Below are 16,406 nucleotides of genomic sequence, written 5' to 3' on the forward strand. Positions count from 1 at the left end.
GTGACTGCTGGATTAGTCATGCATGCTTCTTCTTCATGCACACACACATGTCTATTTTCCGATTGGATGTCTTGTGTCTGGCCTGTGGAAGCTTCTGACTGCAAACTGCATGACTGGAAAATATTGTGTTGAAATGAGTAAGATGTATTAACAGATGGATCCTACGGGCCTTTCTAAATATAACTAAGCTGCATGGCAAGGTTCCATTCATTCTAGTTAATAGATGTAATGATCGGCCGTGAGTAGGTGTGGTTCGGCCTAATGCATCTCCAGGAGCAAAGCGGTGGAGTCGTCTCTGCTTTGGCTCCATCTTGCTGAGACTGTTGTTCATTCAGGATTCACACTCAGCTTATCGCACATGCACGGCTATTTATAGCTTCTCCTTTAGGTGTTGGTGGGGCGCGTCTCCTGAAAACCACGCTTTCCAGCCTGGAGCAGTAAGATGCTTAGGCGTTTTACCCTACGCTGAGTCGTGTCTGTCCCTGCCCAGCCCCCCACCACTTAAGACAACGAGGAGTTGTAGACGGGGGATTAACATGGGACCAAGGAGGACCTGTTAGGTATTGTTTTGGCTCACAGATTATGGTTTGTGGTTGATGAGGAGGAGGAGGAGGAGGTTCTCTGCTCTTCATGCCTCTTATCAATCTGTTTGTGTGATTATTTTGACTCTTTAACATTCAGAATAAGGTCGCCTACAATGACAAATCAAGACAAACAGAAACCGTATTCATACTGGATCCAATCCCTGTTTGAAGAAGATGATGTCCAGAGTATTATTGGGTTGTGTTTGAGGTTACAGTCACTTCCTCTAATTAGCTCCAGGGTCGATGTTACTCAGAGTAGAGCTCCCTGTAGAGGACATTGATCAGAGCAGATCATACTTAAGTATTACTACAACGGAAGAACTGAAAGTTTATGACCGTCTGGACCCACATCAGCAATGTTGTGAGTTCTATTCTATGCACCTTACTGGCAGCAAGTGAGTTGTGGTGCACTGTGAATGGTTATCTTCACTGAATCATGCTCCTTGTGAGAATTTCTCATAGTTCCCCATTTCCCTGTTCCCTAAACTGCATAGCAAGGCACCAGCAATCGAAATGTGCCGCGTTCTTACCATCTACTGTTACAATCCATTGATCAATGCCACCCAGGGACAAGAACAAACTAAATCCCTGTAACACAAATCAACAATGTGTGAGCAGGCTGTCATGTTGCCATGTGTTGTTGATTGTAAATGTCGGCCGAGCATACATCAGATTGGTCGACAGAGCGGCGACATTCTTATGTGACTTGGAGTAAAAGCATTTCTTGATCAATACCTGGGCAAAACCATCTGGATTCAGTTGTGACCTTTCTGTTATTGATACGTCGCCGTCATCCCATCAACAAAACGATCTATGCTTGCTGCGATGCTGGAGCTTGGATCTGGCGGCTGAAGGAAAGACATTGCGCATGGAAGCTGTATGAAAGGAGGGAGGCCTGTGATGCTGATGTAGAAATTGTATCACGAGTGAAGGAGCTTTACTGTGATGTGGGGGGAGGGGTCCTGTTCTGATGCTGACTGACTGGGCAATGCAGAGGGATGGATGGAAGGAGGAGGAGGAGGCAGAGGGACTGCACAGGCTCTGACTCACACATGGTCCATCCCTGCCATGGTGTCCAGGCTCTCTCACTCCCTCCTCCTCCTCCTCCTCCTCTCCCTGGGTTTGTGAGCATGCACTTGCTGGGAGCTATACAGCAGGACGGGGATTCTCGACTCCCTCCCCCACAGCATACACCACACTCAACCTCAAAATCTCTCACACTCACGCTCCACGTTGCTGCATATCACAGCTGACTGTAAATCGCCCTCTGCTGCATGGTGCATGTCCTGGTGTCAAATGCAAAATGTGGGCTTTGAAATAGCAGGAATATCACTATTTTGCACAAGCATATCAAATCAGTTTAGTGGGGTTTTGATGGAATTGAAGAATATCTATCAATTAAGATGTGGAAGATGAATAAAAATTAGTTTGGACACGAAAGAGAGGAAATCAGCAGAGTTTTAGCCTCCACACCCTCTTTCCTGTATCCATCTTCCATCCTTCTGCTTCTGAAGGGTGAATGCGTAGACGGCTGAGGAGAGAGCCTGCAGCGGAGCGCACCAAAGTGATGTCTCATAGGGGTGACCTTCACGAAAATAAACGAAGAAACGACCAAATAAATCACTCTTACGAAGCAAATATATTATTTTCAGCTCGAATAATACGTCATTTCTTTCAATATAGTCGTTTCGCAGCATAATAAACGAACTTTAAAATGGTCCGCCCCCCCCTACAGCCCAGCCAGTAAGAGGTTTTATCCGTACGGGCAGTCAGGTGATGTTTTCCGCTTCGCCATTTTGTTCTGCTGCGCCGGGTATTTATCTGAAGAGTCGTGACTAGCCCGTTTACACTGCTAGTTAGGTCGTCGCACGGTCGCTAGTTTACTCGTTTAACTCTCCGTGGCCTTCATTAGCTTTAGCCAGTCGTGATACCTGTGGTACCCGCAGCAGCAGCAGCAGTTTTGTATATTTAGTTTATTTTTTTACTGTGTGAGGAAGAATGTCGTCGACCGAAAAAGGCCCAGAATACGCTCCGTTCTTCGCAGTGATGGGAGCCTCTGCGGCTATGGTGTTTAGCGGTAACTATCACACACACGATATCGCCTTTCACCTTCGTGCCGTTCTTCTTTCACAATGTCGCCGTTGCCGTTTGTGTGTCTGTGTGTGTTTCTAACCCATTCGTCATTCGTGTCATTCACTACAGCCGTCTTTAAAATTGGCGAGCCTAATTCCATTTGTACAAACATCCCGCTAGCCCGAGTCCATTTTACGGGGAAGTTCGCAGTGATATTTTCCAGCTTTTGTTTATTTAATACACTCAAAAAATACTGCGAATTATCGTGAATTTAATGTAATATTTAACATTTTCGGGTGCAATTTAGGTAAGTGTCAACGTCATCGCTGCCTCAACGACAGATGTTACCGAGGAGTCGGGACTAGCAAACTGGCGAGATAGCGATAGCTTGCTTCTACGTGAACGCCGACGTTTTCATTCCGTTGGAATGGAAGTGAAACACACAGTGAATCGGCGTCGATGCGATCTAATTAATCTAATGGCTCGCATTCTGTGTGTTACATCGCGGAGCTGTCGGCGTGTTCCGCATGGAGATGTAGCTCCCGGCTACAGCTACGTAGCGGGGCTCGAACCTGTTCAGCTACTCGCTACTCGCTTGTATAAGAGACATTTACTGACTACGCCTGTTTTATTTCACGTTGCAAGACAGATAATCCACTGACAAACTATTTGATTTGACGTCGTCCTATATTAAATATTAGCCGTTTTCCGTTAATGTGTAATGTGGTGGATTTATTTGAGTGACGTGTAATAAAATGCAGGTTATCCATTTAGGTTAAATCTTAAGCGAGGATTGAAACTATGATCAGCTTGTGACTTCCTCATTGCACAAAGGAATGACTTAAGGTCACATGATGATCACATGATGTAACTTCTGACTAGGAATTGCCAGTTGACTGCCACAGACACTAAGGGAGGCTTCTGTTCTTAAGTCTCATTAGGATTCTGATCGAAATTGAGATAAGATTTGTTGAAATGTCATGATTATAACAATGTGTGGATGTTGTGTCACCGTTTCCTCACTGGTGTATTGGAAGGAAAAGAGCAGGTGGCACAGAAAGTGGACTTTGATCGCTTGTCTTACTTTAATCCCGGAGCTCTGTGATGTACCTTGGATCTGTTTGGTCACAGGACAGACTTGTGTGTGTGACGTTAAGTTAACTGGTGAGGAGTGTGTAGAATCTGCAGGCTATTGTCGTGGCACAGAGGGTTTGATGTGCTGTAAGTGAGTCATCCTTCACCCAGCTGCTGCTCCAGGCCTCATTTAGTGTCCTAGAGCCTCTGATGGAGGGAGGAGGAGGAAGACTACAGCAGAGGATCATAGATGCTGTAGCCGCCATGAAGGGTTGGTGTGAGGGATTCTGAGGCACATTTCTGTCATCGTTCTTTGATTTTAAAGTATTCACAGAGCCGGGGAGAGTCACGGGAAAGTAATCTGTACCAAAGTGTCTAAAGGTGTGAAATTGAGAGCCGATTGCCTTGGCAACATCAGGGATCTGTGAAGCTGTTGGATGACACTCGTGGTTATTTAGAGAAAATTCAGAGTGAGATCTGAAATAATGGAATAGCTGGAGGCCGACAGTGCTGCACACGTGAAAGTGTGTGTGTGTGATGGGCAGCATGATGGACAACTAGACTGAGGGCAAAGGAGTGACAGCTGGGGAATTGGCTGGGGGGGGGGGGGTCACTGGCACACAGAAGGATGTGAGATTGGTGGGGTTCACAGGGATGCTTCATGATTCAGCATGGAGCATGTTACCATGGCTTTGGAGTGACAGGAAGCTGTAGCTTGTTTCCTGTGATGTCACTCAGTTTAGAGCAAACAAGAGACTGCAGAGAACAATTCCTATCATCAAATCTATCAGTTTGTGTTGAATAATGAATGTATTGCCTATAGAACATGTCGGTAAAGTGTCGTCTTGTGTGTCACGTGTTCACAGTACAGACACCACCACCATTATCATCATCACTCACTCGGCTGAGTCCCAACACTCATGACACACACGCTTTACCGCAGCTACTGTTCATTTTCCAAGCTCCATTCATCTCTGTATTGACTGATCAGACACTTCCTATTTCCGTGGCGTTCCCTCTGCCCGGCCCGGTCACGGTGTGGAGTGAGGAAGAAGCCTTTGGTTTCTGCTCCAGGCTCCAGGCTTTAGGGGAAATGAGGCCGGCTCTCAAAATGGTGCCGTCCGCAATTTTATCTCCATGTTGAAACTCTGCATTTCTTCCTCTGCACTGTGGTCGGTGTTACACAACACAACACACTGCTGTGCTGCCATGGAGTTTATGATCAGGGACACACACTGAAGTCAACCTGTCTCATTACAGTTAGAGTCCCTCACTCAGCGACCACAGCCAGGCCTCCATTGTAGTGACACACGGGTGCTCGTCATCATCTTCGTCCAGCCTCATAGGTGTTTATAGTTTAGACCCAGCAGGCCGGCTCGCTCAGATGTGGAGGCATTTTTACAACGGTGATCGACTTCCATTGATTTCCGGCCTCTCAGCTCGGTTGTGGTCGTCTGGCATGCAGGCTCGTCCGTCGCTAGGGGCGGCCAACGTCACAAGACGTAACCGTGGCGTCCGTACATCAAATGAATAATTCTGGGGTTGGCTGGGAGAAATAAAGAGTGTAAAAGCTCTTTACCTAAGCAGAGAGGATTAGGATTAAAGAGCAGGGGTTTGAGGCCGTCATGTCACTGCAGCGGCCATCCTGCCACACATCAAACCTTTAATCGGGAGAACAGGAGGGAACCACGTGAGGACGGGTCTCTCTGGTAACCTGCGCCCGTCACGCCTCAGTGGGCACGGAGGGGATAAGGTTACGTTGGCGTGGGTCACAGCTGAGGAAGGATGCTGAGCCTGAACCTCCTCAGGACTCTGCTGAGGAGAGGATCAGCATTTACATCACAGCGTTTGGAGTCGTGCGGTTGTGTGCAGCTGAGGTTCGTTGTGCGTTTGTGGAGCTGCGGAGTCAAACGATCATAAAGCATCAAAGCTCTCCGTTCCAGAGTTCAGTCAGAGCCGTGCAGGTTTACTCGGCACAGCAGAGAGACCGGAGTGATTGAAGCGTCTATTGATGGATCCATCTGATAAATAAAGCTTTGTAAGTAGTTGCTTGTGGCCGGCTGCCACGAGCACATCGGAGGATTGAGCCGCCGCTTCCTGCCTGCTGCAACGTCCATCTGTCAGGCTGTTTCTACACAAACCAGAGGAGACGCTTCCACTCTCCAAAACCCGTCGTCTTGGTGATTTATGAGCAAATGAGAAGGACCTAGGCCCGAGACACGACTCACAGACACCTTTACACAAAAGGTGCCGCTGCATTTGAGCTATTGTCTTTTAGATCAGATTTGTTGCGTAGACTTGACTTCCTGCCTGTCGGTGGTCAGATGGCAGCGGTGGCGTCAAAGTGAAAGGGAAACCGTGGCTGCTCCTCCTGCTTCAGAACGCAGAGTGAGGCTAATCAAAGCTCAGGTCACGTGTGCTGCACCAGTCTGCCAGGAGAGTAGATGTGGTCAGTGTCCCTGTGTGAGTGTGTTAGCTGGCTCACACACAGCTGGCCTGGTGTGTGTGTTTGTCAGCCCAGCCTAACCTGTCTGTGATTCACAACATTTGGGAGATTGTATGCGACTCTTCTGACCTGGAAGCCGTTGGGTTTTTGTTTATAGCTCCTTGGTGTGTGTGTGTGTGTGTGTGTGTGTGTGTGTGTGTGTGTGTGTGTGTGTGTGTGTGTGTGTGTGTGTGTGTGTGTGTGTGTGTGTGTGTGTGTGTGTGTGTGTGTGTGTGTGTGTGTGTGTGTGTGTGTGTGTGTGTGTGTGTGTGTGTGTGTGTGTGTGTGTGTGTGTGTGTGTGTGTGTGTGTGTGTGTGTGTGTGTGTGTGTGTGTGTCACAGGCTGAGCTAATGTGCTTACGGCAGCGTTCTGCTCTTTACACTGAGGCTGCCCAGAGACAGCTGCACTGACAGGAGTGTGTGTGTGTGTGTCACCCTGGTGCCAACGCCACATCCTGCTGCTCCTTTGACGTCAGCAGCTCCGTGTGCTGAAGCTCCATCGGGGTTTTCATTCAGAGTGATCCACGGTGCTGCAGCTCTGTTAACCCCCTCAGTGCTGTGAAGCTTCAGATGTAAACAGAGCTGGAGTCTTCATCAAAGGGCTGAAGCTGAGTTCCTCATTAGCATGTTGGAATGTCGTTGTGTTGTGGTTTGTCTCGGGTCGTTGTTCCTCTTTGACTTCCTCAGATGAAGCCATGCTGGACTTTTATCTGAGAACAGAAAGTGTGAAGTTTCAGTCATTGCTGCTCGGTCACCTGCTTCACTTCTGCTTTCCAGTTGAACGGCACCCTGGGGTGCGGCGCCTCTGTTGTCCTTTCCTCATCAACCTTTCTCCAGCTCCTTCCCTCTGGGGCTGTACTGACTGTGCTCGCTGTAGCAACCAGCTAACATGTGTGTGTTTCCTTCCCCGCAGCCTTGGGAGCGGCCTATGGCACGGCGAAGAGCGGGACGGGCATCGCCGCCATGTCTGTGATGAGGCCAGAGCTCATCATGAAGTCCATCATCCCCGTGGTCATGGCGGGAATCATAGCCATCTACGGCCTGGTGGTCGCCGTGCTGATCGCCAACGGCATCTCAGACACGATCAACCTCTACAAGTGAGACGCCGCACTCTGCCGCCATGGTTACAGACACGTGTGACATCATTCACAGACACGAGCGCCTCTGTCAGCACATCTGCTTTGATACTGAGCTGCTCTGCCTGTGCTGCTCTATCTGAGCTGCTCTGTCTGAGGTTACACTGCTGCTGCTCATGAAGCATTTAATCCACCTGTGGGCTCTAGGCTCACGGGTCAAATTGCACAAGGATGGACACACACACACACACACACACACTCTACCACAACCCTTAATGGTCTTTGTAGCCACACTCAGCTTCACGTCAGATCCTTTAACACATCATCTTACTTGCCCATGGGCTAATGCAGTGTGTTGTGCTACAGTTGGAGTGTGTTGACTGACCTGTGTGTGTGTGTGTGTGTGTTTAGGAGCTTCCTGTACCTGGGGGCCGGCCTGAGCGTGGGCCTGAGCGGTCTGGCGGCAGGCTTTGCGATCGGCATCGTGGGCGACGCGGGCGTGCGGGGCACGGCCCAGCAGCCCCGGCTCTTTGTGGGCATGATCCTCATCCTGATCTTCGCCGAGGTCCTGGGTCTCTACGGTCTCATCGTGGCTCTGATCCTCTCCACGAAATAAAGGCTCTAAACACGCCTCCACTACACGAGCATGTGTTCATGTTAAAGCTGCTGGAGGGGAACGTGTAGGAGAGGGGGGAGAAAAAAATGTAAAAAAGAATCCTTCTGCCACATCAGAGAGAGAGAGAGAGAGAGAGTAAGAGAGAAGGTGGAGAGAAAAAGAAATAAAGCGTCTCCATGACTACGGTCTTATCTCAACAATGTGTACAGTCGTCCAAATTTGATAGTCAACTTGTAAATGCGCAACGTAGTGATTTGTCCGTCTTTTGTGTGCGTGTGTGTGCGCGCGTGTGTTTCAAAACAAAGTATGATGATGAAGATTCCCTCTCTTCCCTCCACCCGTCTGGAGCCTGGAGGCCGAGCTCTGACCAAAGGGCCGCACAGCTTCTCCTCTTCCTCCTCCTCCTCGGGGAGTCGACACAATATCCACATAAATGTCTGAGGATGTGTTTGTAAAGAGAAATGTGTACGGACTTTAGAGTTTCTTTCTTTTTTCCACTGATTTTATTTATAAGAAATTTCTTCATTGAACTGTTAAAGGGAGCGGCCGTCTCCTCTTCCCCCAGGATATATTATACATATATACAGACATATAAATATCTATAGATAGATTTAATGCACTGTGGGTTCGTCGTGCTAAGTGGTTGGAATTCCTCTGGATGTATTTCTTGGTTTCAGACTTCAGATTGCCTTTAGTGCGTCGGTTGCCGGTGGAGTGGGAGTTTTGTGTGTAACTTGTGTAACTCTAATCATGACGCAACATTCTCAGATTTCAATGTGTTTTCCCTGTAGTACTGCTGTTTGCATTAAAGGTGTGTGTGCCCAGTGTTGGGTGTCACAAGTGTAATTTCCAAGACGTTCCATCTCCTCTCCATCTTCTTCACTCCCCCCCCCTCCTCCTCCTTTTCATCTGTGGCTGTACTTCACCCTCTTCACATTCCAACCATTAAAATCCTGCATGGAGTTCCGTGTTTTGTTGCTGTTGGATACGAAGCTGAGGAGGCAGCGGCTCCGTTCAGAAGATCTAATCCAGATCAGATCAGTTCGCTCGTGTCAGAATCTTTAACCTTCATGCGAGTGTTCAGGTCCGTCCGGGCCGGTCTGACCTGGACTATGTTTTCTGAACATGAGAGCCAATCAGAACCCTGTATTGAAGTTATCCTGCTGTAGTGTCGCCATGAATGTTTTCGGTCGAATTAAAGAAGAATCCAACTTAGAATTCTTTCAGTTTTGCATATTTCACACTGGGGGGAGATTGGATTACAGAACCATGTCCTTAGATTTGCTGTGACAGTGACACACACACACACACACACACATAGTTCAACACCTCTAAGTACTTTATTGTGTAGTTGGCAACAGACTTCCGTTTGTAAGCAAAATCAAGTCTAAAAACTTGTGATTTCAGCTGTGCAGAGAGACAAACACACCTGAAACCTCAATATCATGGTTAATAATTACATATCCTACACGTTTACGGGGCCAATTTGGAATTATGAGCACAGAAGATCCACCTATCATGTTGCTCGGAGGTTCTGGAGCAAAGTCTGACAGATGGTGTTGATGGCGGTGAAGGTGACGCTGCCGGGGAACTCCTGCATGAAGTCTCTGCCCTCCTCTATACAGGATGTGAGCTGCGGATCCAAGGGCACAGAACCTATAAGGAATAAGACAACACGGTGATTCCTGCTCCAAAACGTGCACAAGTCAAACACTGAATGCTGATTTCCAAACTGCAGCGTCTCCATAGCCACAGGGAAGATGAATTAGATGCGTCATTACACAAAATGGATTACATCTGAACGCGTTATCGGATCTTTTTGTCCGTCCAATAGATACGACCATTTTAGCAGCGTGGCAGTGACGTAAATGCCTCCTAAACCATGAACGGTGTAAGAGAGTAAAACACAAATCTGTGGAGTTTTGCGCTACCTTGTGGCTAGAAACCGGCACTACAACGCATTCTATGCCTCTAAACCTGAACTGACTGTAATATAATCTAATATCTCATATACCTAATATAACGTTATATCGTTATTTATACCGTTCAGTTTAGACTCTAAACGAATCCATACCGTTCAGTTTAGACTCTAAACTAATCTATACCGTACAGTTTAGACTCTAAACTAAACGGTATAAATGAGAGCGAAAAGCAGACCTGTAGAGTTTGGCGACACATTGTGGCTGAAAAAGGGTACTACAACTGATTCGGTGGCTCCTAAAACGACCCGTGTAAGAGCGAAAAACGCAGATATGTGGAGTTTGGCGACACCCTCTCGTGTGGCTGAAAACTGGTACTACAACTAATTGTTCCTCGGCGCTTCAGTTGTAGTACCGATTTTCAGCCACACAAGAGGGTGTCGCCAAACTCCACACTTTTGCTGTTTACGCTCTTACACCAGTCAAATTCTGCGCCACCTTGTGGGTAAAAACCGGTACTACAACTAATTCGATTTAAAGCAAACTTACCTAAGAACGGGGAACCGGTCAGCTTGGCCAACTCTTCTCCTCCACCCTTTGAGAATATATTGCTGCATTCCTGAAAAAAAACACGTTTTTTATTAAAATGTGTAACAGTTTGTTTGATAAAAATCTGAATGTTTAATGGAGAACATAACAGATTTGGGTGGATTTAACAGTAACTGAAGCCTAACTGGAAGCTATCAGGCCTTAGCTGCTGTGTAAATAATGATTTACCGAGCAATGCGGACACACAAAGCCGCTCATATTCTCCACGATGCCCAGGATTCGTATACCGGTCTTCTTACAGAAGGTGATCTCTCGCCTCACATCGCCCGTTGACACTGCCTGTAGCCAACATGAGAAGAAGAGTCAATATTCACAGGCTTTTCTGAGTGCACAGTCCATTCCTTCCCCTTTTTGATCATCTTGGTCACACACACTCCTTTATTCAGGTCCTTGTTCTCTAACTATCTGAGTATGATGCGTACCTGAGGTGTGGTGACTAGAACGGCGCCATCCACTCTGTGCTTCTTCAGGTTCTCCAGTACGGACAGGTGCTCATCGGAGGTCCCTGGGGGCGTGTCCACCAGCAGCACATCCAGCTCTCCCCACGCCACATCAGACACAAACTGACCAATCAAAGCTACAGGAGAGACGGAGAGGACAGTGAGGAGAAGGTGCAGAATAGGGGCTTCACGCAGGAGGATAAGAAGAAGAGGAAGAAGACTTACCGTTCTTCTTGGGCCCCCTCCAGACCACCGCCTCGTCCGGGTCCTCTAACAGGAAGCCGATGGACATCAGAGCGAGGGTCTGCTCAGCGTCGGTGTACACCGGCACCCAGCCCGAGTCACACTGGTGCACGTCGTTTCGCTTGATGTTCAGCATGCGGGGGATACTGGGGCCGCACAGGTCAACGTCCAGGATGCCCACCTGGAGGAAAGAAGGAGTGTGAGTAATTGGTTCATGCTTTGCTGGTGCTGCTTCCGCTTCCGCTTCCGCTCCCTCTCACCCTCTTCCCAGCATGCCTCAGTGCCAGTGCCAGCTCTGTGGTGACGGTGCTCTTGCCCACGCCTCCTTTCCCCGACAGCACCAACACCACACGTTGGACCTGGGACATGGTCGACTCTAACATGTGTGAGAGAGAAACAGAGAGTTACAGAGAGAAACAACGATAACAACATTAATAATAATATGTGTTTACATGATCCTAACTGGTGTCGCTCCTTGGAAACACACAGCATAGAAGAGAAGTGCAGCTCATCTGAACCGCCACTGTAACCTGAAGCTCAGGTCAGAGAGACAGAGTCTGAAGCTGGGGGGCCTTTGAGTGACGTTACCCAGTTCACTAGTTCATCTAAAGTAGGTCACAGTTTGACCCACATTGCATTCCTAACATTGGATTGTAATAGAATACATGTCACCTCAGCTCACGTGTTGCCTTTCCTGCAGAGATCCAGGGTGGATTTGACTAATTGATTATCAATCACTGATCTAAACCTTGATGTTTTGCCCTGTTGTGTCTGTGTTCTGTGGTTTCATTTACTGATTTAATGTTGTGTTTCCAGCATCCGTACATTGAATTGTGTCATCTGATCGTTCCTTTTAACGCTTTTAGGTTTTATTTAGCAGCGTTTCTATCTGCCTGTCTCTCTATTCATCGATCTTATAACAACGATTTGATTTAAATGTTGAGAACTTGACTTAGACTCTTATCAGCTGTTAGCCACTTAGCTGAATGCGGCTAACTCATCGTTATAAAACAGTGACGATGTGACTCCTGGTTCTTGTTAACGCAAAACGCACAGATCGCGTTCACACATCAACAAACTACAAACAGAAGCAGCGGACTCAAACGGAGCGCTCACCTGCGGGATTTTGCTCCATATTTAGGTTTCTGCGGCTCTCTCGTGTCACACACGCAGCAGCTACTTCCTCGTGACGTCTGTGTCACACCCAATCAGGCAATGAATCTTACAGCTAAGCCCCGCCTCCTCTCCTGAACCCACCAATAGGCTCAAACAACATTATTACATTACATCACACAACTTATTTATCCGGTTTAACGCAATTTACAACAACAAACAAACGAAAGGTGTCAAATAAAACTGAATGAATCTATTTGTATTCGTTTTATAAATAAGAAATAAAAATAATCTTATTTGAGTGACTACATCATTGATTAACGTGTTTTTTGCACAGACTCCTCCCCCATAGAGCTGCTGGCCAATCAGCAGAGGGCAGCGTTGTAATGTTTATGTCTGCCCGGACTGAGAAGTGGGCCACGGAGAAGCACCTGTCGCTCTGTCCAACATAGAAGCGTGCAATGAGCCACAGCAGCAGCAACAGCACGGTGTGTGAGAAGTGCACTGGAAGGTAAGAGACCATGTGTGTGTGTGTGTGTGTGACATGGAGCCAGAGCAAACTCCATTCATTGATCATAGTAATGGATGAAGTAATGCTCTCTCTTTATTGCGTCATCATAATGGTAAAGCTGACAGCAGTAGAAACTATAGATCTTCCCATATGGATGCTTTGGATAAAAGCATCTGCTAAATGATTTCACATGGACAACCTTGATGATTTAAAATCCACAAGAAGAATGGAAAACAAGATCTTTTGTTAATGTTTAATTTCAAGGTCAGAGGTCGAAGAGAGTGACTTTATTTATTGGAATAAAGCCTAAAGAACAGCATTGATCCATCTGTTTCCCCTGTTGTAATGACAGAGGCACCAACACGGCCCAGACAGCAGCGTGTGTGTCTCCGATGATGCACGGAGCGAGTGTATGTAGGCTAAGGCCCACTTAAAATGAGTCCGGCTCCACGCTAACTAATCTAAATTATTTGCAATGATCTGCTGCACCTGCTGGTGAAGCACGGAGCAGCTGCTGGGTTCAGGTCAGCAGGTTAGACAAAGATATGGTAAAGAATCAAACAAGGGGCAGAAACTCAACAGCACAACACATAGAATGATCAATAAGGTTTGGGATCGATTGATTTGGAGCTGCCTGCTCTCAGGTCAAAGGCAAGTGAACTCCTGTTTACTTCCTGTCAATGTAAGCATTGAGAAAGAGAGCGTATAATCAACTCAGTCATGGCCACAGTGCTGGACTCTCACCTCCTGTTTACATGTTTGTATTGTTTTGTTTCTGAGTCTGAGTCTGAGTCTGAGTCGTTCCTATAGGAGGAGGGGAAACTTATTAACAACCTATTAAAGTGTAGTCATTAGTCAGGTGGTGTGTTTATCTGCTGAGGCTCTAACTGACATCCTGCCACAACAGCAGAACAGAAGGCCAGGTTTAAAGGTTGAAGAGGTTCATCAGAGAAAGATGAAGGACTTTAGAATCAATCATTAGGAGCAATCAGGAGCAAGACGCCATTAAGCCTTCATAAAATAGTTCAACTCAAGGTGTTTGCAGTCAATGTAGCAGTAAAGATCCAAAACAAGCTGACCTCAGCCAGGGTCACACACACGCCACACACACACACACATACACTACTCTGCACTCTGTGGTGGTGTGTAAGGTGTGTGTCTCTGCCCTGCACAGAGCCGCCATGCTGAGGAGAGGCAGGAACGGACGCACGAGGCACTCGGCCTTGAACGACGCCACTGCCGCCGCCGCCACAGCAAAAGTCCAGCCGCTAGACGGAGAAGAACAGGAGAGCCACACAAGGACGCAGGTGAGACAGAACCAGAGGAGGAGACAGACAGAGAGTGGAAAGAACAACAGGCAGGAGGGAGGGGGAGTGTGTGTGTGTGAGAATGCACATATCCTGTCTTTATGTCTTAAGTAGTGCATGTAAACGACTCCTTCAACTTCAACCCAGCTGTACTTTTCCACTCCTGCTGCACCCCGGCTGTATTGGGTCACACTCAAGGTGAGGAGAGGAAGGGTCAGTATTTTTGGACCGGTTCTATTTTTAGTGATTGGTGTCATGAAGCGCTTACAGGGTAAAGCCCATCTGGGGGTGTGTGTGTGTGTGTGTGTGTGTGTGTGTGTGTGTGTGTGTGTGTGTGTGTGTGTGTGTGTGTGTGTGTGTGTGTGTGTGAAGCACGCTGGGTGTCAGTGTAGTCCCGTGCACAGATGGAGGAGGAGGACAGTCTGGCTCTCGTTCCACATTCTCTAGGTCAAGACCACGTCTGTGGTCTCACCTGTCGCCCTCTGTGCTGTTTGTCTCCACCAGTTGGTTGATCTGGAGCCTGAGGCGGAGTGGGGCATCCTACCTGTGCTGGGGGAGTCCTTCTGCCAGTGTGACGTTGGGCTAAAGGACGTCATCAGCGACTGCCTGTGTGGGGAAGAAGACCAGGGTAAGAAGAAGAGCTGACACAAGTGGACACAATCATCTCAGACCCACACACACAAGTATACTAACCTCCCTCCTTCATGTTCTCTCAGAGTATGACTGGGTGTGGGACGAGCACTGTAAGTCTGCTGGAGCGTTCCTCAGCTGTGACGACAGGAAGGCCAGCTTCCACTCAGACTACAGTTGCGGCACAGCTGCAATACGGGGCACCAAAGCGCTCACAGATGGCCAACACTTCTGGGAGATCAAGATGACCTCTCCTGTCTACGGCACGGACATGGTGTGTAGCACGCAGCTTAGAGCTCATGTGGTAAAGCTTGTGTGTTGTTGTTGATGTTGTTGTTGTTCTCCTCTGAACGTTGGGGTCTCTGGTTTGTCGGTGTAGATGGTGGGAGTTGGAACGTCGGAGGTGAACATGGAGAAGTTCAGATACAGCTTTGGCAGCCTGCTGGGCCTTGAGGAGGACAGCTGGGGCCTCTCCTACAAAGGTGAGAGGGAGAGAGAATCCCTCCAGTTCAGTTTCTGTTGTTGTTATTCTAGTAAAGACAAACCTTGCTTGTCCCTGTTTGAAGGTCTTCTCCATCACAGAGGAGAAAAGGTGAAGTTCTCCTCCCAGTTTGGCCAAGGCTCCATTATCGGCGTGCACCTGGACACCTGGCACGGCACCTTGACCTTCTACAAGAACCGTCACTGCATCGGTGTGTGTGTCTCTCAAAGCTGCTCTGCATCAAAGACACAAATCTGTGGAGTTTCCCTTTTATGTTTCAGCGTTTTCCCTCTGCTTCTCCTCCGCTTCCCCAGGCGTCGCTGCCACTCGGCTGCGGAACAAGAAGCTCTACCCCATGATTTGCTCCACCGCCGCCAAAAGCAGCATGAAGGTGATCCGTGCCTGCTACACTCCCACCTCCCTGCAGTACCTTTGCTGCAACCGGCTCCGCCGAATCATGCCCGCCTGCCCAGACTTACTGGGCACCCTGGACCTGCCCCCGGGCCTGCGCAGCCTCCTCCACACTCACGTAGACTGGGTCTTCAGCCTCAGCAGAGGCCTCCCGGCCACAGAGCAGAGCGGGAACTCGCCTGAGGACTTCCCCGAGGAGACCGGCCTGGACCCGAGCCGGGGGTCCAGCCCGTTCCTCGACGCGGCCCAGTGCCAGTGCCCCAGTCTCATCTCACCGCAGGCCCGGCCCTGCATCAGGCACTGTCCCCCGACTCCACCCAGCAGCGACTACGATAGCTGCTCCTCTGAGCCTGAAGATTACCAATGCAAAAGATGCCGCTGGACATAAAGCTGAACCTCCATGAGCAAAGATCTGACACACAGATGTTCTGGAGATCATGGAGGACAGAGCTCGCTCAAATCTTAGCCAATACTTCTCAACCAATGTTCTGAATGATTGATTGTTAACTTTTTCATCTTGCAATTTTGTTATTCAACCAGCTTAATCAAAGAGTGAGGACCTGGTGTGTGAGGACCTGGTGTGTAAGAGATGTTTGATGCAGCTCAGGTGATGTCATCTGAATCCTTCATCCACGTTCTGGTCCATCACAGAGCTAAACGGAGCCTCCTGTGTGATTCACTGGTGTGAACTTGTAAATGTTATTTTCAGGGACAAACTGCTTTTTGATACTGTGTAAATGTGTTTGATGATCAGCTTTGGGTCGGGTCGTTCTGTCACACACAAGTGGACTTGCTACTCAGCAGTGTTTTCTATTTACGGTTATTTGTTAATGA

The 16,406-nt window shown here is 48.2% G+C and overlaps 3 protein-coding genes across 3 annotated transcripts; 2 read left to right on the forward strand and 1 right to left on the reverse strand.

The window, feature by feature from the left end:
• The first annotated feature begins 2,358 nt into the window (after nt 1-2,358).
• Nucleotides 2,359-8,871, forward strand: atp6v0cb (ATPase H+ transporting V0 subunit cb). Its single transcript, XM_076151789.1, has 3 exons — nt 2,359-2,661; nt 7,130-7,313; nt 7,704-8,871. Exons 1-3 carry the CDS (start codon nt 2,583-2,585, stop codon nt 7,906-7,908), a joined length of 468 nt encoding a protein of 155 aa, XP_076007904.1. The 5' UTR covers nt 2,359-2,582; the 3' UTR covers nt 7,909-8,871.
• Nucleotides 8,872-9,277: 406 nt separating this feature from the next.
• On the reverse strand, nt 9,278-12,319 carry nubp2 (nucleotide binding protein 2 (MinD homolog, E. coli)). The gene is made up of 7 exons (XM_076151788.1): nt 12,236-12,319; nt 11,380-11,495; nt 11,102-11,300; nt 10,859-11,013; nt 10,605-10,715; nt 10,377-10,446; nt 9,278-9,564 (listed from the first exon to the last, which is right to left on the reverse strand). Exons 1-7 carry the CDS (start codon nt 12,252-12,254, stop codon nt 9,425-9,427), a joined length of 810 nt encoding a protein of 269 aa, XP_076007903.1. The 5' UTR covers nt 12,255-12,319; the 3' UTR covers nt 9,278-9,424.
• A 317-nt stretch (nt 12,320-12,636) lies between these two features.
• spsb3b (splA/ryanodine receptor domain and SOCS box containing 3b) lies at nt 12,637-16,405 on the forward strand. The gene is made up of 7 exons (XM_076152151.1): nt 12,637-12,743; nt 13,918-14,050; nt 14,555-14,678; nt 14,767-14,954; nt 15,060-15,162; nt 15,247-15,372; nt 15,476-16,405. The coding sequence occupies exons 1-7, from the start codon at nt 12,694-12,696 to the stop codon at nt 15,958-15,960; spliced, it is 1,209 nt and encodes a 402-aa protein (XP_076008266.1). The 5' UTR covers nt 12,637-12,693; the 3' UTR covers nt 15,961-16,405.
• Nucleotide 16,406: the final 1 nt, after the last annotated feature.

Source organism: Genypterus blacodes, unplaced genomic scaffold (genome assembly GCF_046128005.1).
Source record: "Genypterus blacodes isolate CSIRO-AG114 ecotype Tasmania unplaced genomic scaffold, CSIRO-AGI_Gbla_v1 ptg000055l_1, whole genome shotgun sequence".
Lineage (NCBI taxonomy): Eukaryota > Metazoa > Chordata > Actinopteri > Ophidiiformes > Ophidiidae > Genypterus > Genypterus blacodes.